The sequence below is a fragment of the Vollenhovia emeryi genome, unplaced genomic scaffold (genome assembly GCF_000949405.1).
Source record: "Vollenhovia emeryi isolate VEMERY1.0 unplaced genomic scaffold, V.emery_V1.0 DF939184.1, whole genome shotgun sequence".
Classification (NCBI taxonomy): domain Eukaryota; kingdom Metazoa; phylum Arthropoda; class Insecta; order Hymenoptera; family Formicidae; genus Vollenhovia; species Vollenhovia emeryi.
In genome coordinates, this window is record NW_011967182.1 from 426,233 (window position 1) to 451,162 (window position 24,930).

At 43.6% G+C, this 24,930-nt stretch overlaps 1 protein-coding gene across 3 annotated transcripts in view; it reads left to right on the forward strand.

Moving 5' to 3' along the window:
* Positions 1–24,504, forward strand: part of LOC105562719 (tyrosine-protein kinase-like otk) — an 87,808-nt gene extending 63,304 nt beyond the window's left edge. For all 3 annotated transcript variants that reach the window (XM_012013769.1, XM_012013768.1, XM_012013767.1), the window contains 7 exons: positions 17,004–17,127; positions 17,904–18,337; positions 18,669–18,965; positions 19,101–19,667; positions 19,765–20,040; positions 20,151–20,336; positions 20,425–24,504. In XM_012013769.1, coding sequence (XP_011869159.1) covers positions 17,004–17,127; positions 17,904–18,337; positions 18,669–18,965; positions 19,101–19,667; positions 19,765–20,040; positions 20,151–20,336; positions 20,425–21,476 — 2,936 coding nt within the window. In that variant the 3' untranslated portion in view covers positions 21,477–24,504. The remainder of the gene's footprint in view (positions 1–17,003; positions 17,128–17,903; positions 18,338–18,668; positions 18,966–19,100; positions 19,668–19,764; positions 20,041–20,150; positions 20,337–20,424) is intronic.
* Positions 24,505–24,930: the final 426 nt, after the last annotated feature.

A 24,930-nucleotide genomic window follows, 5' to 3' on the forward strand; every position in this document is an offset into this window, starting at 1 on the left:
ACGAAGAGAGATTAAGATATGACTTGAACAACGGCCGAATATTTACACCTACTTAGCTGATCTATACACCTGCATAGACCAGCAATAATCTACTTTCATGATATTATATTTTTTACTCCTTTGAATCTTTAATTCTAAAAATTGACTTTAGCTCCTACTTAAAAGGACCTACTTTAATGCTAAAGTGGCAAAAGTGGAAATTTCCGACGCTATCAGTTTTTAAGTAGGAGTAAATTTTCTACTTGCAGTTTGACCTCTTTCACTGTCTTAGGTCCTACTATATAATAGAATTAAAGGTTCAACATAGAGCCAAAATTTCAACTCGGGTATATAATTCTGGAAGACATTTCTCCGTTTAGCAGTTTGTGCCATGACGTGGATAACAACTCTCGTGCGGTCGCAGTACCACGATTCATATCGTCACCCACGAATAAAAGAAAGCATTGTGCCAGCGTTCATTAAACCGCTCGCGGTCCATTCGGCGCAATTTCACGTGCTCGCGCGCATAATGATGACGAAGAACGAAAGGGCTGGATGATCGCGCCGACTTTGCTTTTTGTTCGACGGTCAGACCTGTCATCTATCCTGTATCCTGTTGCGTGTACGAAGAAGAGGAACGGAGTTCCTTCATCGGCGAGTTCGATGAAACTTGAATCGGCTGTACGGCCGTAGATCGTCCATCGAGTGGAGCGTGGCCGCCAATATTATCAAGACCACAAAGTCGCGCTTCTTGCTCCTTTCGGTATTCTTCTCGTCCGCTTCTGTTTCCCGCTTCGCCAGCTCCGGTGCGTGTAAGCCGGCTGAAGTTATAGCGAGATGGGCTACAGAGGCCAAATCACCTTTCATCTCTGAAATTGCGCTAGAAGCACAGCGGTAAACCACGGCTGTTTTTTTCTCCTTCATTTTTTTGTTTTCTTTCGGCGTTAATAACGAACGCCAGCGGGAACAAATAAATTGCGGTTTGACTGAACGAAAACGTAAGTGAATCGACACGCTCGGATAATTCACGAAATAATACACAACATGAAATAATTCAGGATTATAATTTAAGGGTGTTTGTGCACTTTTCATCTTAAATTATAATCCTGAACTTGAATACACACGCGCGCGCGCGCACGTTTTTCAATTTACACGAAAAATCACGTAAATGGAGTCTGCTGGTACGAAAAAATCTTTTACATATTTGCACGAAATGATTATAATAAAACTCTAGGAAAATTAATTGAAAATTCGTTGTAGCTGTCAATATTCTCAAGCAGTTAACCCCTTCTTTTTAATTGGTTCAAAGTTACTATCCTCATCACTTGATATACTTAATACTGTTACGTCAATTTTATTATCAACGTGTCCCTTTTTGGATGATTTTTAAAGATACATTTCCTTTTCCGATATATTTATAAATACATTTATAAAATATAAATCGCGTGAGAAAGGGCCACGTAAGTGGGGCGATAAGTATGTATATATAACATGATAATGAAATATAAATAATATGGACATAGAATTCCCTATTTATTTTTCCATTTTCTCGGTAATAAAGATGAACTGAAATAAATTTCGAAGCTGTATAATTAATTATATGTTAATAAGGTAAGCAATGGCTCTATAGAATATTGACACTTTTGATAGAAAACAATTATTCGAAAATGATAAAAATATATCCATGAAAATTTATGTATCTCGAAAGACAGCTTTGATATTCTATATGCAGTCTACGCATATATCCAAGCTATTCTGTACGCGCGAAACCTTCATGTTTTTATCTCTCGCTTATACAGGCCGCAGCAAGTCGTGTCAAAGGGAACAATGATTTATCTTCCGAGTCGCACTGTCTCCGCTCATCCGTGGGTGCAGGCATGTATCTGCTGTATTCGCAGATAGGCGACACTATTTTCAGCAATTTTATCTGCTTCCCGAGCTGCCTTTCGGGCACGAGAGGACGAACGCGGGCGATACCAGCACGAACGTTACTTGGAACTTCTCTCTGGCCTTATTCTTTTGTCCTGTTTTTCTCCGTTTTTCACTCGTATATCCCACGAGAGATCCTCTGCGTAATTGCAATACAGCTCGGTGTGCGGGGATTTCATTTAACGATTGCAAGCGACTATTTTCCGATCTGTGTCGTCACGAAAAATATTGAAAAGCATTGACAGTCTCAAGAATTACTCTCTCGAGAGAGAGTACAAGATGTCTATATATATTTACGTTAGCATTGGTAAATGATAATAAATGAATCTCTATTGTAACTAATTAACTAATTAGTTAACAAAAAAGAAACAAGGAATCTCCATATATTTTTACATGAGCACGTTTGTACCCTTTCGTCCCTATATCTCTTTTTCGCGAATCGCTTCTGCGATCTCTTCATCCGGCATTCCCTTCATCCTACTCTAAATTGCCCGTTTCTGAGTTACAGTGATTTCCGCGCACTGAGCAAATCTTTCCTGCAGATTTCAAACGATGTTAAGCGCTCGCCTTGATGTGCTGCCTCGTTAAAAGCTTCGAGAATACTTCCGTGAATATATATATATACACGTATATTAAATTTGATGTACAAAATTTGGTTTCTGCTCGGGGCAATGAAAAAAATTTTACAAAATGCCGTGCTTCATATCCGTGAGGTTACAAAGTAATCTGTGTGCGGAAATCTTGAAATTTAATTTTTCACGGGAAAAAAATTATGCTATATCAACAAGATCAGCGTAACTAAAATGAAATCGTTGAAACAACATCAGTATAGAGGAAAGTCCTCTAATATGAAATAGGTTTTTAATATGTGATAGCAGGTTTTCTACATTCAAATTCAATCACAAATCTTTTTTGCAACGATTACGCAATCTAACGATGAATTTTCCACTAAACAGATTTCGCTCTAAGGGTAATAAATTCATGGAGGAATCGATTGATGATTTAACAGAAACCCCGCTATTATATATTAGGATCCTATCTTATAATATGGGACTTCCCTCTATCAATGAATGAAAAACATCAGATAGTTGTCTTAACAATCTGGATATTTAATTCGATGCTTAAAATTAAAATCCACTACAATTGTGTGAATTATTTACGTGTGACAGCTCGCGACGTTAACGTTTAATTCAAGCATGTAATGATATATTAACATAAACTTTATTTGTTTTTAATTCAGCATTTTTCGCCGTGCTTATTAAAAAAATTCAATGTATTTGAATTTTCGACACAGAAACATACATTTCTGTAACAATAATACATCTTGTTTTCAACAACTCTCTGTGAATCCGTGGTAACAGTAATTAAATTCCTGTCCTTAAATAACACTCTCCTTGTTCCCTTTTCGTTTCAGAATTGTTCGGCAAAACTTTATTGTGCCATTGTACTGCTACTGTAGACATCGTCTACAGGCTGTCTCGTCATCTATCACACTTTATCCTAATTAATCAGAAATGCATATCGGGGCTGGTTTTCAAGCACGCAGCGAAAGGGCAACAAGGCACTTCGCCACCGCGCCGTGGATGGTTGTCTCGCGCGCGTATCCTCTAATAAAGTTCGAGTATTATCCACCCACAGGGAGACAACCCTTGACTCCCGAATACAGACGGATTCGCCCTACATTGGCCGAGAGGCAGGTTCGAAAATAATTATCATGTTCTCCCGCTTGCGCTGAAGTTTGCCTCCGCCTTGGTTTTTGTATTCCACGTATAGTGGCGTTGAGGGGTGGCGTTTTTTAAGGATTAACACTCGGGACACGTTCGTAATACACCCGGATCCTTCCCGACGGGTTGTCACGCCGCTTCCATTCATCTACCGACGAATTAGATAATTCAGAATGCGTGTTCCTTGTGTCGCGTTGCCCGCTCGTCGCTCGAATCAGGAATTAGATCATGCTGAAGGAATATCGCGTGTCGCCGCTCGTTATTTTCCTCGTAATCTCCCTTTTTCACCACTATTATGAGCGATACCGTATCGCGCTGCTTTCCGGAGAGACAGCTACGTGGAATATGCGAACGGACAAGGGCCCCTCGGTCGATTTATCCAGCCGGCGCGCAAGTCAAAGATAGATACATATTTCCGCGAGCCCTCGCCGGCATTTCGAGCATTTGCAAACGCGTACGCGTGTACAATCTTACGCGGGTGACCGCGGGAAAAGCGAGGCGAGTTATAGCACGAAGACGAAATCTCGTTCGGAAACATGATACGCGCGAGCCTGACAAAACGTACGATACTCACAATCACATTCTCTCTCGCGCCCTACGTTACATGCGTCCACTTCTGAAATCTGAGACGTGGTAATTACTCATACACGTGAACTAAGGAAGGAGAGAAAAAAAAGGTAAATTCTTCCCTGGAATTAATTCGTAAGAAGCGGCGCTGCTTTAATCTCTTTCTTCATTAGCGAGATTAATACCACATTCCGTTTCTGCTGTAGCTATACGAAAACTGGATTTTCTCAGTTAACGAGATTATTCAGACTTTCCTGTATTTTCTTTTTCGCGTGAGAAAATCGCCTCGCGCGAGTAATTGCCGGTGATTATCTCTCTCTCGCAGTGATTACCTCTTCCCTAATTGTTATTCCGTTCTCCTATATTTCCTTTCGCGCCTACTATTCGAGATGGGATCAAAAGTCTTTTTTAGATAATTGCTTTGCACTCGCTTCGATATTCATTATCGTTACACCTTCTATGCAATCTTGTAATTGTACGAAGCAGTAACAGTGCGGGCGAATTGTCTTAATGAGCGATTTAGTTATCTCCTAGCTATTTCTGATTTGGTTTGATATATTTTTTTACTAGTTTTTACTACTCTTCTATTATTCTATGTTATTTTTATACATCTACTTAAAAGAAGAAACGGGAAATAAATATTCGGAAGAGTATCTTCATGTCCTCGTTTTGACATCAATTCTTCAAAGCATTGAATCATTCCACGATTCTTTTAGGATTCCACTAGGTATGAGATATAAGAAGAAAGTGCACTTATATAAAAGTCCTCAAATAGTACGACTGGAGATTCGTCGATTTTTTTTATTCCTGCATGTAATTGGGGAAACTTGTCAAAGAACTTGACTCGTTTGATTTTTCGCATTGCCGCCGGCGCTCAACGATCGATCGACCGATGCCTACCGCGCGCGTTCCGGCTAGAAAATGAACCATTACCGATCTAGTCGCTTATTAAACGGATAAAAGAGAAGAATATTGTCGGGGCTGGTCGTAGAGAACGAGTGCTTCTCCTATGCCGTAGAGAGGACCGTCGGCTCAAACTCGACAGACGAGGGCGCACGCTGGATAGGTACAGTTCTGGAGAGCCATAAAACTTTATGGTGCGTTTGCATCGACCGACCCTTTCCTCTCTAGTCCCACCATACCCCTCACCGCCTATCCCCATAGCAACGACCGACCCCCGAACGCAGCTACCCTGCATCCTTCTCATTCTCTCACCCTCTGCTCGGTTCTCCTTCCGCCACGTACGTACGTATATACCTACTCTGCCTTCCCTTCTCTCCTTCTCTCTGCCGCTTGCCCCCTTCCCTCTCTTTCAACGCATGGGATTTGCTATCTTCTTCTTACTCTCGCGCAGACATAAGCTTTCCGTCTCTCACCGCCAACTTCCAGCGCACAGATATTCTCTATCTATCGCATAAATTCTCTCCTTATCTCCGTTTCCCCGCATCGCATCCACCCCCTCGTACACTCTTCCATTTTCTAACTCGGTCCGCATCGCACAATTGAATTTTTCCTCGAAGCGTACAATTAGAAAGGAATTGTACCGCGCGATCAGCCGCGTTACCAGCTACGCTCGCCTCCCCTCAGGACCGGTAGTAGCTAAAATAACTCAACTCTTTTATATCCAGCATTCGCACTCAGCGTCGCCTCATTGTATCCTACCTCCAGCTACCTACCTACCTAGCTACCCCGTCATATCGTATTACACTCGCCGTCTGCCGACAGTGTTTCTCGGCGACGAATTAGCTTGTCACGCTTTTCACCTTTTTTTCCACCCCCTGGCTTCATTTTCTGTCCCACTTGCCCCTGAATCCCGTTCCTCCTTTTCGCCGCAAACGGGGCGAGGCTAATGTCCGCTGTTAGCGAAAGAAAAAGGACAAAGAGGCTTTCTCGGCACGACATAATCCACTAATAATTCAACGAGGCTAGACGGGACTCGGGCGCGAGCGTGCGCGATGTTCCTCTCGTCGCTTTCCGTCTCCTTCGATGAGAGGCTGTCGAGAGAAAACCGCGGTTTGTTTGTTCGTCCAAAATAAATAGCTCACTCGTGGAAACACGCGCAGGGTCTCTCCTCTCTCTACCCATCTTTCTCGTGCCCGCTCTTACACGCCGCAGCTACAAGGGTGTAAAGCCTAAATCACGGAAGGATATTTCTAACTTGTGTGCCTCTTCTAACGGATTATCGTATCGCTCGAGCGAAGGAAGGAGATTTCTCTTTCCGAGATTAACAGGCAGTTGTTACCATCTCTATATGTTTGGGCTTCACATTTTATAAATTTAGGCACTCGATACTCGATATTTAAAGACTCCGAGGATTTTTGTCTCAAATACGAGATACAAATAACTCGCAGTATTACCGTCCGCATTTGATCTCAAGAGGGTTTATCTCCTCAGGGAATTCCGTTTACAATGTGATCGACTGGTTTACGGTACACGTGAAAGGGAAAAACGATCCGCCCGGGCTTCCGCATCTTTTTGAAGTCGTCAGGGCTTCGAATTAAAGGAGGTAGAGGCATTGACGTTACAATAGCGCACCCGTTCCAGGTACGAACAAGATGTGCATCCCGAAACCTTTGATAGGAGAGTGAATACCCTAATGGCTTTCGAGTAGCGAATGCCGCCATAATTAAAAGGCGATTTTTCTGGTAATTAAATGTGCGCCGAACGTTCAAAATTAAATGACTCTTGCATACGAGACCTGTGCGTTTATAATTTAGCCTGACATCATATTGGTACTTTAATATTGAATACTTTGCGAACGATATGAAAAATTCAAGTCTTTTTATCACAATAAATTTCCAAGTTGAAAAATATATCGCAATCCATACGAGGAGATAAATATTTGCTTTGGAGTTAATGCTTGTAGAATTATTATTTAAAAAAAAGAACGCAATTTAGTTTTCACAATATTTTGAAAGAATCTTTTGATAATTCAATGGTCTAATGAGTGAAGAAATAATGTAATAGATTTAATGTGTCGACGTTATCACAAAGCTGGTGATTCAAGCATTCTTATGACCCAAAGGTAACCTAATAAACAAGTTTTAGCAGTCATGTATTAAGTGAGGCTAAATGTTTTTGAGATATTGAAGGGTTTCATATTATCACCTTTTTCTCCATCATAAAAATTCTGTTTGTTCGTGACATTAGTTTACATCATTCACGATTTTTAGGATCTTAAATCAATCGACGTGTGGTAATGTTAAAAATCAATTTGTTTCGATGAATTCTATCCTCTTCTTAAAATACATTTTAATCTGATGCATTTTAATCTAGCTTAACGTACTGTTAACACATTTGCATGACATTAAAATGTACAAGTAATTTAAATACTTTTCTCTCGTACTCTCGAACTTGGCTTTTTGTTTAGCAATGACGGCCTACGAATTACTTCCACTTCGGAAAGTGGGCAGTCCGTGATAAGTATTATGCCGGAAAGTTTCGGATTATCGCCAAGTTTGAGGGAAAACTCGTCAAAGAGGGAATGAAGACGGCGCGCGACCATTTTTCCCGCCACCCGTTACGTCCCATCCTTTTCGGCGGCCTTCTTTCAAGTCCCGTTCTGTTTGGAAGACCCGTTTTCTCCCGGGCGTTGCGTTTACAAGGTAAACGCCTTTGAGAGAGAAACGAGAGAATGAGAAAAGCAGACCGGGATATAAATCGTTTTGAATACCTTTCACCGGGCTACCGTCTCTACGTCCTGTTCGAGGATCCACGGTCTTTTGTCTCAGCCTCTCTTTTGTTGGGACGGAGACGTGAGTATTTGTGGAATGTAATATTACCTAAATTAACCAAGAACGATAAACGACAATCGAGATAAAACGAATGTACCACCGTTGTCCTTGAACAATTGCGCGACCACTTGAGACTCGTAATTATGAATATTAGTACAGTGGCATCGATAATGAATGGTACGGTAATAAATAATAAAATATATGCACGGAGAGCAGCCCAATATCAAGAAAATACCACAAAACGTCAAAGTATTTCACATCCCTATTGGACCGTTGCGTATGAAATATCGATTGGCAAAGTTTAATGTCAGTCACTTTTATAAAAAAAAAAAATTTACTTCGCTCTCGATAATGTCTACTACACATTGTATTAATATAGTATTAAAATAATGTTTTATAAGAATATGTTTCTGTGTATGCAAAATGTTTACTTTGCGATTTTTAAATCGCGGAGTAATAAAAACGTAGAAAGCTAAGAAATTTTAGGCATTTATAACAGAAAAAATTGAAACATAATCTAGTTAAAATAGCGTTACTTGTAAGGCGTGGTGTATCAAACTCCAGATATTATAAATATATTGTTATTTTCACAATTGCTCTATGTTTGTCACTATAATGGCAAAGTTTTAAAATGATTCGAAATTATACCAATCTTATTGATACAATCGGGTTGAAGGCTCATATTTCATTTAGAGTATTCTAATAATTTCATATTAAATATAGTATATATATATATATGTATATATAATGACTTGAGCTTTCATAGATTTGCTGGAATTTAATAAAACTCGCTTTAGTAATTGTGCTTACATACTTTGACATCGGGTTCAACATATTATTAAAACTAAATTGTTTATGAGAAAAATGTCTTGTTAAAAGAAGTGTAGTGACATTGCATGTAGCGTCGCCCTTTCAACAATCTCTTTTTTATTGAAGAAAAGACACATTATGGGCCAACACGTGTCTTTGATGCAACGAAATGAGCACCTGAATCATCCATCCCGACCAAAAAGTTCTCTTGAACTTTTTAGTGTTTATCGATAATATTGCGAAGATGGGAAAGTACCATCCGTTCTTCTCTCCACCGGCTATCCCCGAAGTTCTTACGTCCAGACGCCGGCTCGTTTTTGCGCCGATATTAAAACTTTAATAACGAGACGAGATCTTACAACAGCACTCGCTTCCTGGAATGCTTTCCCTGGGAAATAGCTGGTACTTCGATATGGTCCTGCGGATCGAAGGACTCGCGATTGAGTCGTATCGATTTCGCGAATCTCATCAACAAGTTCCCGAACGCGGAGCAACATCCTGTGTTTTTTTACTCCTCTTTTTCCGCTCTCTCACGCAGAACCTCTTTTTATACTCCCGAACTTCCGAACGATACTTTCTCGCCTGATTGGCTCCTAATGGCTTCCATTCAGTACTTCATTAACTCATTAACTGATAAGCTCCAATGCTGTCACGATTCTTCAAGGAGTGACCGCGCAATTTGTCGTCTCTCTTGAAACAAAACAAGAGTGCTTATCGTTCGGACGACAAGGTATAACTAACGATTTAAAAGATTCCTTTTTGTGAACACGGAATTTTTTGGTATTAAGCGAGACTATTCCGGCTACGAATCAACTGCATCTGGATACGCGTGCACCAACAGAAAGCTCAACGTGTGAAACGCGTATTATTCAGCACTGTTGTGTTTATAATGCTAAACCGACCCGATCTCACGGACATCTGGGTGGTCCGCGTTGCGTCGCGCACGACTTCTCCCCGGAGGATGACACGCATCTGTCGACGTGTTCTCGTTTCGTCGATGATCGTCTTTTAGAAAAAAGAAAAAAGCTACACCCTTTACCACGACGCGGCTTATTAGAGCCCGTCCATATGGCGGGCGTGGTGCGTTTTAACTGTCAGTTTCGTTTAGACCGACAAATCGCTCCCGCGTATATTTGTGTATCTTCAAAAAGGCCAAGATACGATCTCGATCTGGTGCACCAATTGCAAGAAAAGGAGTCTCTCCTCAAGTTTGTCCCACTGAATATTCAGTACTCATAACCGATGCCTGGGACATTACAATGTATGTATTCCGCGATGCAATCGATGCCTCGAGTGCCGCTTCAAAATTCTTGTCTGCGCGGGCAATTAAAATCCCAATCTACGCTGCGAGCAGCCGGGCAGAAGGGTCGTTGAAGATAGCAGGGTCGGCTGTCTCGAGCCAAGGTTGCCCACGTAACAAACAGCGAGAGACGGAGAGAAATAACGGGCGTTTATACACGCATGTGAAGAAAGAGAGAAAAACCGGCCATTCCGGCTACGCAGCCTGCAAAGACACACGATGCCTCAAACTGTACAACTCCCTTCTAAGAATGCTCATCACTTATCCCTATCGTCGATTATCGAGGTCGCGTATTTTCGGTGATTCGTGGATTCGTTCAAATATTCCGTGAGATTAAGTCGCGCGTGTCGCGTCCGAAATCTCGAAATCGAATCAAGATGAGGGCGTGCGCATGTAAATCGGGGTGAGGATATCCCACGGTAGACCTCCATGACGTCTATGCACGCGTGCTGCGACGCGTGCGCGCGCTCCGATAACAGCGACAGCTCTGTTTGCACGAAAGTTAATCTCGACTGTGAGCTGGAGATGCTGAAGGAATGGCGAGACGAGAGAAAGGGCCACACGGCGCGTACGATGATAATATATGTTGCCTGCTCCCTTCGCCCTTCGTTTCTCTCGCCACTCCCTCCCCCCCTCCCTCTCCCTCTCTTTCTCTAGTTTTACCCACTCTCACGCTGTGCGTGCCCTGCCGGCGGTTCCTTTGATCTGTCGTTTCGTTTGTGCATTTAAACACGAGTCGCTAGATGTGGAGTGGAGCGGTGAGAGGCGACGAACGGAAAGAGACGGAGCGAAGAGCGAGCACCACCGGGACCGGTGAGGGTGGGGGGAGGACAGGGTGCGGAGGTCGAAAGAGAGAAAGGGGGAAGAATAGCGGACAGAAAGAGATGATTTCACAATGAGAGCGGGGAAAAATAGCTCGAGTGCCCTGGTAAAATCTCATCTGGGCCTACGACAGGTAAAGTGAGACTTTCGTCATCGCAAACGAGCCCTCCAACCTTCAATTTTTCTCCCGGATTCTCACAGGGTAGGGAGAATTCCCCCCGTTTTCCTCCTTGTTTTTTGCGACTGCACCGACGCAACTCCTCCCGAACGTCGCGATTCGTTGTCGCAGCTCTTCTGCGCCGTCGATTGTCGGCGCTCTTAAATCCGCTTCCCCGATGATAACTCCTCGAGATTAATGCTCTTTAATGGACTCAATGGTGGAAGAGCGCATTTTCGACGCAGGCCCTTCAAACTGCTCGTCTGTTCGCCAACGAGCACGCGTCGCGGAGGGTAGGTGGCGGCAGGGAAGGAAGAGAAACAGGGAGAGAGGAAGGAAGAAGAAATAACAATCAAACGATTCCGCCTCTCGTTTCGTCCCGGATTCGCCGAGTGCCGGGGGTCCGACTGCGAATCGCTCGCGGAAATTTTCACCACTAATTTCGCGCAACAATTCGAGCCAGACGGTCCGAGCGGAGCGGAAGGTCGATCAATGATCAGGCTCCGGAAACGGAGAGGGACTGTCACGTGAACACGTGACGTTTTCAAAGTTCGTTCCCACGTATCGGTGACACTGAAAATGCATCTCGTTCTCGACGCTCGCTACAACAATGCGCACATAGCGACAAATTCAACTGATATCTCCGATCGCTAAATCATCCCTTCGTTAACAGTTGCAGTTAAGCTTCATCAATTTGTGCAGAGTGTACGAATATACGCGTCCTGCGCGCTAGATTTACGGAGCCTGTAAAGGACCACGCCAGACGTTTGCGTACGGCAAAAAGATAATTGTTTGCGATACATTCGCGCAGTGAACGCGACACGTACACGCTACCAGCTTGAGGAAAGTTATTACGTAGTCCGCGTGGAGGATTCATTTTCGAAGTAATCGCGTTCACGTGCACCGCTCGTTGATGAAGCGTCCTCTCGATGCGTCTCTCAATAAGTCTGCAGCCGGCTGGCAAGGGGAGCGAGAGAGATGCGGCGCAGGAGGGAAAAAAGTGCCGACGGCAGGAGTTCGTCTCGTAGATAGAGGCAAAAAGATCGAACCGACTGAGGTGTTAATAATGCCGCCTCGGGAAACTCGAGAGTGTGCAGTCGTCTCCGTTTCACGGATGGCCGACATACATTCGTGTCGACTCGCAAAATGAGATATCTCGCAGAGATTCTACTTTTACCTATTAATGGAAATTATTTAATTCCTCTACGCGACTGCGAAACGTTTTAAATCTCTTACGCAGCGTTATAATTGGAGGGATCGATCGAAGGGACAGATGTTATAACTTGAGATACCACGTGAACTGTAAAAGAGAACGTTTAAAGATATGACATCGTCGTTTTGTTGGAACCAGGCAATTCTAGATACGCGATTCTGCACCATCGGACAAACGCGAGGAATCGGAGATTCGCGATTTGCAATTCGGATTTTATTTTCCGAATCGATGCCTGCTAATTGAGACGTAGATCAAAAGCTGTTGTTGCGGCTCGGCCGACGATTCTCAACCGCCGCCGCCGCGCGGTAATAAATTACTCGCGCGCTTTGTACAAGTGCGAATCGTTACGTTCGCGGGAACGAGTAAATTATCGCGGGAGCTCGCAGAACTCCCAGCCGTTCCGGTTGCGCGTAACGCGCGCGCAATTTGCGACGTTCGTCCGAACGCAATTTCCCCCGCGCGCTAACGACGCCGCGTTTTTCTTTCAACTATTGGCGTATTTTTTTAACGAGCCCCCAGGCGCGCGTAATTACGTTTCATTTTCATCCGTCGAGGGTGCCACGCCGATGCGCGGCCGATCAATTTCATGGCGTGGACTAATGAATCAAATTAATGAACGAAGCCTTATCGTCCGCGCGGTAACTGTTGCCCTACGAGTTACGATGCACCCTTCTCGCTTAACCGGCGTTCCTTCCCCGCCGCATAGTTGAAACGTATCGGGGCTTTGACTTTGGTTTTCTTCATTAAGAACGATTCCCAAGATTCATCGCCGATTATTCATTCGCCATGCAATCACGGAGTAACGTTCAATACAAGTTCCTACGATTCATCGCTCTTAATATACATCATTATTTTTATTTTTGTTTCTATAGGATTTTTTACTTTCCGCTCTTATAGGATAAATCAAAGTCAGCGGAATTTTACGAAAAGAAAGTAGCTGCCGTAGCTAAAAACTGCATGTGACAACTGAATTTCATTTGTAATAGGCTTGTTTTCTATTGCTGCACTAGTGAACTAGTGCAGTAAGCTAGAATAAAAAAATATACTTGTCTTACTCTAATTTAATGCATCAAGTTCACCAGTACAGCAATAGAAAACAAGCCTAATATGTGGACGGACAACTATCATCTTCGTTATTTTTCTTCTTCCTCGTGTTGAGAGCCTGTTTTTATCCAGCTCGTTCTGGTACTCTGAGCATTTTTGGTTTTTACTTCATCTTCGGTAGTCTGCTAACCTTGCCGAAGGGAACCTCCAGTCTGGAGCCTACACCCCTAAAGGGGTGTGTGTGGCAAGATACTCTCGGTGGTTGTCACTTTCCTCCGTATCTGAGAGGTAGCATTCAAGAAACCCTGCGGTGTCCATGACTGAATTTGAACTCGGATCTTTTCGTTCATTTGTTTGCTAAGCAGTGCACATTTCTCTGCGCCACGCACCTTCGTTGTGACAGCTAAATATTTTGCTACTGTATCTACTCTTTAAAAGTCAATCAATGGATTATCACTGAAAACGATGAATATTCACAGATTCACAGTTATAAGTATAGCTATTCATTTGTAACTGTTTTCAGTGATAGTGCACTGACGAGGGATAAACCGCTGAGGGCATTGTGGTGTACAGATTTGCGGCATTACTGGGTATTACTAGGCATCTTTTGGGCATTAGACCTTGCTGGGGCATTATAAAATAAGATAAAAAGATAAAGTAATGTCCACTCTGGACATAAAGGCCGAATCAGACTAGCAATTGTCGACGGATTGGATTGGGATTGGCGATTGTCTTCTAGCCAATGAGAGAAAAGCAACCAGCGATTTAATCGACTCTCGTTGGCTAGAGGACAATTGTCAATCGCCAATCCCAATCTGATTCGGCCTTTTGTAGGCATTGGTGTACATGATTTTGGTCAGCGATTTATCCCTCGTGCACTGATTGACTTTGAAAGAGCATGCATTAGATGCGACAGCAAACCGTTTTGCTGCAGTTTAAAAATGTATAGTTACGGCAGCAAAACGACTTTAGCAAACCATGATTAGCTGCGGCAGCGAACATTTTGTTTTCCGCGTTAGTTTTGTGAGTAATAAACAATGCCGCCAGATACGGCGGGCATCGACGGATTAAATGTTCTTCCCGAATCGATATGGGTTCGCCGCACCCTCGGACACCGAAACCTCAGACAACTCCTGCCCGCAAAGTCCAGATAAGTTGAGGGAAAAAAAAGAGGGATAAGTGTCTCTCCGACGCGAAGGACAGAGAGCCGGCCGAGACCCTCCGGCTCTTCCTCCGAGTTCTACCCGATTCGAATAATACATGGAAAATACACGGAGGCGCGTCCTTCGCATCCGCGGGCCAGAAGGCTTTGACGAGCTCGCTCGCGACGTGTCCGTCGCGGCGAACAGCCACGGAAACGAAGGATGAGCAGAATGGAACGCGTCCTCCGCTCTTCCCTCTTAAGTCGACGTTTTATTTGACTCGATTAAATTCGTCGAGAGTGGAGCGCCCCGCGCGCGCTTTCGTTTTCAGACGACCGACGGCGGGCGGGTTTGATCTCCGAGAGCCGGGCACAAAAACGGGGAGAGCGCGGCGATGGGAGAAATCGACCTGACATTCTCAGGAACCGAGCGTCCTCTCCTTCGCCTCCTCTCCTTCGGCCCTCTCGCTTCTCGCGCTGCGACTTCTTCTATCTCTGCAGAGAATTGCTTTCCCTCCCATTGTCCTGCGCGAGCGTTTCTTTCCCATTCTAGAATTCCAGCCGGTCCGCCGCGATATCCGCGCGGTCGGTTATTCGCCGCTGTACCCGGTGTCGGCGCGCCCTTCCTCCGGGCGCCCTCGACGACGGACGGCGTCGAACGTGAAGAAATTGGAGACGGAGGTCGTTTGTCTCCCGTCCGTCTCTCTCCTCTCCGTTTCATTTGGCGTTGCTCTTCGATCCCGATTTTCTTTGCCGATCTGCGTAGCGCGAGGGAATCTCGTGAAGACGGGAAGGAGGGAAGGGACGGAATGCCGGTGGAGAAAAAAAATATGTTTGGCACGCACCGTGCGTAATTGCGCGCGCACTCACCCCGCCGCGGCGCCGCTCGCAATATCGCGTATAATCTCCAAGTTATTAGCGTCGTGAATTCGCCGTGTCTAATATCCGCGACATACTTAATAGCTTACGGTTTTTCTTGCCTTCTTTCCGCCGTGCCGGCGTATACGCACGTGCGTCGTAAAATGCGGTGGCACAGAGTCCGCGAGACGCGCATCTTTGCGACGCGCCACGCGGATGACCACTCGCAGCCTCGTCATTAATGAGCATCGACACCACACGGTTATTAACCCTTCGTCCGCACACATGGACCTACGGCGTCCGAGCCAAAGTAACATACGGGCGTATGCCCTAGTAATTGTAGTGAAGATTTATAAACTGAAATGTTCAATAAATACTTTTTATCAAACTGACCGTCAATGTACAACAATTGGAAACTGTGTTTAAACAGATATTACATGTTTCAATCGGCCCACGCAAATTTTTGTGTTAATTTAACATAATATTGATATTATATGTTAAATAGCACTGATAGTATATTAATTTTTTAACACGAACTAAATGCAAACCTCAAGATAATTTAAAACAAATTTTGAGTAAAATCAACATATTTTGAACGATACAATTAATTAAAACAAGTTAGTTTTATATGTTACGGACGTGTAATAATTCAAGCTTTTATATTATAAAATAAAATAAAACATTTAAATAAAAAATGTTTTTGTAAATTTTAACAGCTACATTCTATCACTAATAATACGGAACACAAAATATCTATTGTGTAAAATTTAAAATAAGTGCGCATTGTGTCATTTTTCAGTTTTTTTTCAGTTATTTTAATAATTTAACACTTGAGTTTACCACAACAGTCGTATGTTAAATTAATATACGAACGTGTTAAGTATTCAACACAGAAATTTTTAGCGGTATGTTTTAACAAGAAAACACAGATGTTTCGTAAATTATTTAAGATTCCTTTGAATTCTTTAAGGTGAGGAAAATAGCGCCAAACGTGACAGACTCCACACCCAGAAAAAAGATTTAATTGGGTTAAACAAATGAAAAAAGTAGGAAATTGCTTGACGACGCTTGGCTGGCAAATTCTAATTAAAGACATTCATTACGATAAATATTACCTCAGCCAGGGTTTGAACCTGGACCTCCCTACACTCTAAGCGGGCGTCTCACCAATTCGACCACTGAGGCATGTAGTGCTGCTCAACGCGGCCATTTATCGCAATAAACAAATGAGATACATTGAAATCATGTTGAATCTATTAAATTTTTATTTACTTCTAATAAAACATCTGCTAGATTTGAAGAAATAGATATGAATTCTCTTCAAGATTCCAGTCTCTATCAAATAAAATTTTGGTTTAGGTAAAGAAATCGTTTTTTTTTTAAATAAAATAAAAGTCTAGTGGAATCAAAATTCAAGCAAATTTGTTTCATTTTAAACAAACTTTTTTCTGGGTACACGTGTTCGCTGAAAAGATACCAAAAGCCGTGTTCAGTTAAACGGTTAAAAAAACAAAAATAAATTCGGTACAACGTATTTTCTGATATTTCTTTCAGCAACAATAGGCATGCAGTAACGTAGTTATAGACACTCTATCAAACATTCATCTCGCTCTCCTGCCACCACTATGCATGCCCACATGTAACAATGGTAATACATCGTACACGAACGTTTGCCTCGTTAATAGCTGATCGCCGTTACGAGACATGATTCGATTTCTGTTCCAGGGATCAGCGAGGCGAGCGTGCAGCTGCAACAGCCGAAATTGCCGTCCGCGATCCGCGTGGACAGCGAGGTCGAGCTGCGATGTCACGTCGACGGTACCGGCGACATGAAATACGAGTGGTTCAAGTTGGTTGCTCTTCGTCTGTTCTAACTTCGTCCAACAATTTACCTGAAGCATCTCGCGGCGCGCCAACCGGGGCGAGGGAAAAGGCAACTAATGCCGGGGGATGCGCGATGTGCGACGCACGGGGGTGGACCGGAACGAAGGGGGGCGAATTACTAAGTTCCTGGCGTAACTGACACCCGACGTTTACGGAACTGGCCCGGTGAATTATGAAGTGGCGTTCTCCCTCGCCTCGGCGTGCACCATCGAGAGTTTCACCTCTGCCGTCACCTCGAATCATCCCCCTCGTCGTAAAGACCGAGTCATCTCCACGCGAAACGCGTTGTGTATTAGACGAAGTTTAATAACGTTGGTTGCGCTATGCCATAGTATAACTAGTATACCCACTCTGTCATTTGTTTTGTTTCGCATCGATCCTTTCTACGCATCTACCATTATTCTGGTGGAGCCAATGAGACGGATGCTGTATATATCAGAGCACTGTACATACATTTTCAAACTACCCCGCCTGTCGCTATTTTTGAGTTAGGAGAACCAAGTCAGTTAACTATGTAAGTCCGTAGGAAATGTTTTTGAGAACAGAAGGACGCACGCGTTGCAAAAGTCAAATGCTAAAGTCGCATAAAGAAAGAGACTTGGCTCGTGAGATAAACCTCTGCCTGAATTCTATATTGCGTTATAATTAACGTAGTTAATTGCATCACTTCCGTATAATTAGCGATATAATAAATGCAAAAATCCGATTGCGCGTCTGTAAGATCGGCTGTTCGTTTCACAGGAATACAGTGAGCGTGGCGCGAAGCGATCGTGTCGAGATCAAGAAGAAGAAACTGCACATACACAGAGCGGTCTCCGAGGACAGCGGTATGTACACCTGTTTCGCAAAGAACGAGGCGGGATCCTCGCCGATGACCGAGAGCTACCCGTTAATCGTTTCCGGAAATGAAACTGCGACGATTAAAGTCGTCCCGAGAAACCTGATCGCCAAGCGAGGCGAGCCGACCATTCTGCAGTGCGTCTTCGAGGACGCCGACGATGTACAGTGGTTCTTTAAGGAAATCGGCCCGCTCGAATCCGACGAGGAGCGGACGATCTTCGACAACGGTACTCTCATGATACACGCCGCCGATCAAAGGGACCAGGGATTCTATTCCTGCCATGGGATAAGGGATGAGACCACAGTCAGTTACACGGTTGAATTACAAATTGCCTGTAAGCACCAGTGAATTTTCGATAGCCCGGCGATAATAGCAACGCAAATGCAGTAGACGAAAGAGCTAATGAAATAATATAACAAGACGATAAAAACCAATAGTAGTATTAATAATGACAAGACTAAAAGCTTTTTAAACAATTAATAATACATTTAAATCACCAAAGTCTTCAGTATTTATTATAATATTAATCGACTCGAATGGTACTGTTTTGAAACGGCAAAAATAGCACGCGATTATAATTTTAATCATTACGATTACAACGTAGACTATTGTATGAAGAAAAAAAACGTAAGAAATTGAGTTCTGAGCATAAATAAAACTTGCAGATTTGCTAAATTTCTCGATGGCCGCCTTTGAACCGAAACGTCCAACTCAACTGGCGATTGTCGGAGAGGATCAAGAATTCCAAATAAGTTGCCTGGAACCCTTAGGGCTTCCTCTGCCCAAGGTTTATTGGAGAGATCCCACGGGACATATTATAAGCGATAGCGGTCCCGTGCGCGTTCAAGACAACACGCTCATCATCGCGAGGGCACGAATGGGCGAGGACGACGGCAATTACACTTGCGTGGCCGAGAATCTTGCCGGTGAAACGGATATATCCGTCCAAATAGTTATATCAAGTAGGTATACAATGTCCCCTCCCGCCGACAGAGAATTATAAGCGTAACTAAAAATGACGCGCTGGTTAATTTAAGTCAAATTCTTATCGCTTACTAATTCAGAAAAGTAAAAAATTTTGTCATTTTAATTGTTAGCCCCGCCAAGTATAATAAGTTCCCCAGAGTCGCTCAGCGTAATGGAGGGTGATTCCGTGACGCTGACTTGTTCGTATTCCGGCATGGAACCACCGGTGACGCACGTGCACTGGTTGAAGGACGGGACGCAGCTGAGGGAATCGGGCGGCCCGACGAGATACCGCGTGACCGATAATCACGGCAATGTTACGCTGCACTTCAAGAGCGTTGACCTGTCCGACAAAGGGCACTACATGTGTCAAGTATTCACTACGGGTTTCCCGTCCCTGTTTTCGGACCCGGCTGTTCTTACGGTCGAGGAAAAGCTCAAGTTCTCGCCGCAACCCGTCAATAAACGCCTGGAGCTCGGCTCCACGGCGAAGGTGTCGTGTAAGGCCCAGGGTGCCACGAACCCCACGGTGAAATGGGTCAAGGAGGGCGAGGACGAGGAATTCCCCAAACACGTTCAGGATATTAACGGCACTCTACACTTCAATGGTGTATTGGAGGAGGACAAGGGTCGATACACTTGCATTGCCAGCAACGCTCAGGGGTCCATCAATCACACAATTAGCATTGACGTAGTTAGTACGTATCGATGCTTGTACGATGAATGTAGAATGAACGATAAATCAATGTAATAATTAATTAATATAATACAAAACAAATAAATGTGCTTTCGTAGTTGCGCCAAAATTCACGGTACAACCACAAAATCCAACTGATGCAATCGAGGGATATCCGGTGATGTTACATTGCGCTGCCGAAGGCGATCCTAAACCCACTATTCAATGGGACAAAGATTCTCGTATGAACAATCTGGATAATCCTCGATTCGAGGTATTGAGTAATGGAAGTTTGTACATTAAAGAGGTGTATCTCAGTGATGAGGGCAAGTACGGATGTACCGCTGGCAATAGCGGTGGTTTAAAGCGAGAGGAAGTTCAGTTAGATGTAAAAGGTACATCTTTATCATATTATAATAATATATAATTTCTCGCATTAACTGTTTTAAATTGATTAGAAATTAATGCGATCTATTTTAAGACAATAGAATAATTATTATTGCAGCTGGAGATAATTATAGAGCCGACATGGATCTAGAGGCCACTGATGACGGTACGATGATGACTAAGACTGTAACGATCACTCTCGGCGCAGCCGCAGGGTATATGGTACTTGTCGTTGGTCTCATGTTATATTGCCGTTACCGCCGTCGCCGCAGAAAGCAGCAGTACTTGCAGGAACAAACAGAAGGTATATATTGTCAATACTACGTACGTCAATGTACGTAATAATTTAACCATGTACATGTGTATCTAAATTATACGTCTATAAATTGTAGAAAAACTCGAGAACGGCGATGTACAAGAGGAACAGACAGAGTTGAAGGAAACTGGGAACAAAGTTAATTCAACGCATAAGAAGAAAGAGAACCGCGATTCCCATAACAAGAGTGACGGCGCGGATACGGCTCACAGCCAGAGTAGCAACCAGTCTAAGAAATCCAAGTCGAATTATGACAAGATCGCCGTTTCGCGAAGCAACCTAAAGGAATTAAAGCCTCTTGGTCGGGGTGAATTTGGTGAGATTTATGCTACCAAGTATCAGGTAGATGGTGACAAGGAATCCTTGGTTATGGTCAAAAGTCTGACAAGTACGAAAGACGAGACTGCGCTTCAGGAATTTAAACGACATCTGGATCTTGTCCATAAGCTTAATCATGAGAACGTTGTCAAGTTGATTGGTCTGTGCCGAGAGGAAGAGCCCGATTACATGATTTTGGAGTACACCGACTGGGGCGACTTGAAACAATTCTTGATCGCCTCGCGAAAGGACAACAATTCTAGCCCGACGCATGAATCGAAACCAGCACGTGCGCCTCAGCTGTCAGTGGCACAAATACTGTCGCTGTCGAATCAGGCCGCGAAGGGTCTGAAACACTTAGCCGATAACCGACTGGTCCACAAGGACATAGCCGCGCGCAATTGTTTGATCGCCAGCAACCTGACGATCAAGATCTCACTGTCGTGCATGACCAAAGAGCCATATCAGCAAGAGTACATGAAACATCGGAACCAAGTGATTCCGCTAAGATGGCTGCCCTACGAGGCTGTATACGAGGACGAATACTCGACCAAGAGTGACGTGTATTCGTTTTCATGCCTGGTCTGGGAAATGTTCCACCAGGGCGAGTTGCCGTTCAATAAACTAAACGACGAGTCTGTGCTGACTCAGCTCAAGACGCAAACGCTCACGTGGAAGCCACACAAGGCGGCGCCGCCGGCTCTACAGGAGCTGCAAGCTCAGTGCTGGGCGAACGATCCGCGCGAGAGACCGACTTTCGACGAGGTCGTGTCGAAAATAGGCGAAATTGTGGTCGACAGTTGCCTATAAAGCTGGAATCGCGACCGAATTGCGCGAGGCACTAAATATCGGAAATACTGCAATAGGGGTAATGATTGTGTGGAGCTGTACGTTGAGAGGTAAGGCTGACGAGCGCCGATGACCACGCGGCGGCGATCCCTCCCATGCGAAAAGATGGGACTCGAGGACGCCGCGGTTTCGCGCGCACGCGAGAATAATTAACCGGCTTTCATGTTAAACGCTTCGTATCGATTATATACGCATAATGAATTATAGGGAACCCTACTCTTCTGTAAAAGGAAAATGCCTACTCATTAATCATCGAATGCGCGACGACTACGTGTCATGATGACGTGGCCGCGAACCGTCATGTATAGACTTTATTACGCGGGATCCGCAACATTTTCCATTGTGCGTGTCATTTAATGCACCCCGTTGCATTATAGATACCTCCCGTAATCAAGTGAGTAGCATCTTCAATGTACGAGGAGAGTTTTAATATATTTTATATATGGAGCTCGCTTTAGAGATTCAAGTATCGTGGTATTTTCAACAATCTAGCATTTTCCTATCGTTACACACAAACATTATTTTCCGAAGTCGCGCGAGCAATCTCCACTGCGCGATTATTCAACCTTGTGTCTCGATCTCCTCCACTGCTTCCCTGTTATCAGGTAGAACGAGATAAAACCATTGGTTCCGCAATAATTATTCATATTACAGTATTTTGTCGCGCCCACTAGTTCGATAAGAAAATATTTATTTCGAATAGCATCTCCGCTCCAATGACTGTTCTTCTATCGTCGAACTAAGTAACGATCTGCATGGGCCCATTACACGTTATTACGCAATTAATGCAATACTTAGTATACAGTATCGATATAATAATAGGTATCATCACCACACATCGAATACTCGTAAGATACGTTTAATTGTTAGGTGAGCCGAGGCCCAGACACCGATAACGGAAACGTTCGACCGGATTGTTCGCGGTCTCGAGTCAACGTCGGTGACTGGGCTCGGCGCTGCAATGACATGCATATTAAGAAAGTATCGCGACCATATCAAGTGACGAAGGGAAATCTTATCTCCGCCTATTTACTTCTACGCCGCTAAGAGATATAAGGGGAGACCTTTTATAACGTATATTATTTATAAACGTATATATTTATGTGTGATAACAACGCAATCGACCACTCGTATTTGACGAAAAAGACGGCCTTGTATATATACCGTTGGTGTACGTGTAAGTTGTTTTTCTTTTAAGCGCGAAAGACTAGCGTCAATCAATCGTGTTAATTTTCATTAGTGAGATTCGAATCCCCCGAATGGCTCTTTCGAATAATTTCCTACATATTGGTATCAGAGGTGACTGGATCATGGCGCGTACGGCTGGGTGCCGGTACGCAACAAAATGTTAAGGATAAAACAGCATATACAGAATGACACTTGTAAAACCTATTTTTACACGCGGAAATTAGAGTCGGTCGCGGATCACGCCCGCGATACTTTGGCGCTCGGGATCCACGGTTCGACAAGTAGCGCGAACAATCTACTTGACGCGATGGTCCAATGAGAATGTGCTGAATATATATTTCACTCCGTATCCGATTTATACAACGAATATCAATGTTTATATTTTAACGGTATGTAAATCTTAACGCGTCGCCCCTATTTTTGCATTTTATTCTACTATAAGAGACTGTAAAGGAGAGAACTCGCGAGGCAATTGTGGCGCGCACGTTTGCTTCTTCCACTTGATGCAAGACTTCCGTTGACGCTTCATGAGCCGAATGTTCGCAGGGTACAAAGAAAAGGGAACCAGCGGTAACGGCGTTAGAAAGCTCGTAACGAGAAATATTCAGACAAGTAATATTATTCGACCGGAACCGGCAGAAATTCTCGGAGGATTAATGCGCGCATAGAGATACAAAAGCTCTGACATATCTGTTGGTTCATCAAAATATCTTCCGAGAACTTCTTCTTTTCGAGAAAAGCAATTACGAGTGAATCTTCGGCTCTGTGCATGCTAATATAAATATGATGTATCATATACGCATATTAGATATACGAAGCACCGACGTATAACACTGCCAATGATAAATGCGACTGTTCTCCAATTTAAAGCACTCTCTCGTCATACCGGAAAAAAAGCGCGAGGCAAACCGCGAAGGCACTTTGCCTGTCGAAGCACCGTCGTGCATTCGTGGACGCTCTAATTAAACATATGTAAAAGCACGAGGTGAAATAATCTTTCCAGGTATCGGATCACCCGAGCTCTCCACGAGCCAATTTTATAAATGCTTCCTAAATGTTCGCTATACACGTCAAGAAATATCCCCGTAATCAGTGATGACGAGCGTACTCGGTAGTATCCGTCGCGTACTTCTCACATTTAATTTCAACAAGATCACTCGCCGGATGCAGGGTGGATCAAAACTACGGAAAAGCTAGCGGAGATCGGTAATGTGTCCGGAGAGTGCTTTCGCAGTATGATAATTGGACAGTTTTGTCGTTCAACGGGGAGGAATCCTCGTCCAAATGAATGAATGAAGGAGTATTGAGTTGCACGCGGAAAGTACGGGGACACGTGTGAGAAAATGTGTTTAAAGTACGACTCGAATACGGCTCCGTCACTGTTTGTAACATAAACTTACGTTAGGAATATACATTACAGTGATCTCTACTCCGCAATTACGAGTATGTAACGTTAAGATGAATTATCCAAGCCCTACGTGCTCATATCATTCGCTCAGATTTTTATCGTCAACTATCATCACTGCCATAAATGAAAGCGACAGGGCACGCGCCCCGGGTCGCTGTGCCGGCGAGTTTCGTCAAGGCTAATACCTATTATGTCCGATATGTCTAGTCATATACGATGACAGAGTGAACAGCGTACGGGGGAGCTCATTGGAATGACGTTCATATCCTTAGGCGTTCCAAATCCATTTCTTTTCTTTTACAGTATTTTGTAAATATTTCTACTTTTTTATCTACATTGTACTTATCAATTTTTGGAATAGTATGTGCTACGACTAAATAAAGACGAGAAAACGAGTATATAATATGATTGTAACAACCTGTCTTGTCCCATCCTTCCACGATCAACGATAACATCAATCAAGAACGGATAGTTCAGTCTGTCTCTCCAAGTTTTAATTTTTAACTCTATCGAATGATTGTATCCGCAGTGTTTATCGCAGTACAAAAAGTTCCGGTATCACCAAAGTTTGGATTTCTTTTTATCATAGAAAACGCTTTTAAATTCAGTTAAAATAAAATTGGTCATGCAAATAAAATAATGCTGATCGAACAAGGGCCCAGAACGCCAACTTTTAGCAGAGAGAGAGAGAGAGAGACTGACTGTCACGGCCTGGTTTCACGTAATCCTCGAACGCGATATGCTCTCAATAAAAGAAAACTTGTCACTGCCCGACAAGATGCGCAGCAGCGAAGGTACATCCACTTTAATTGAGCAATG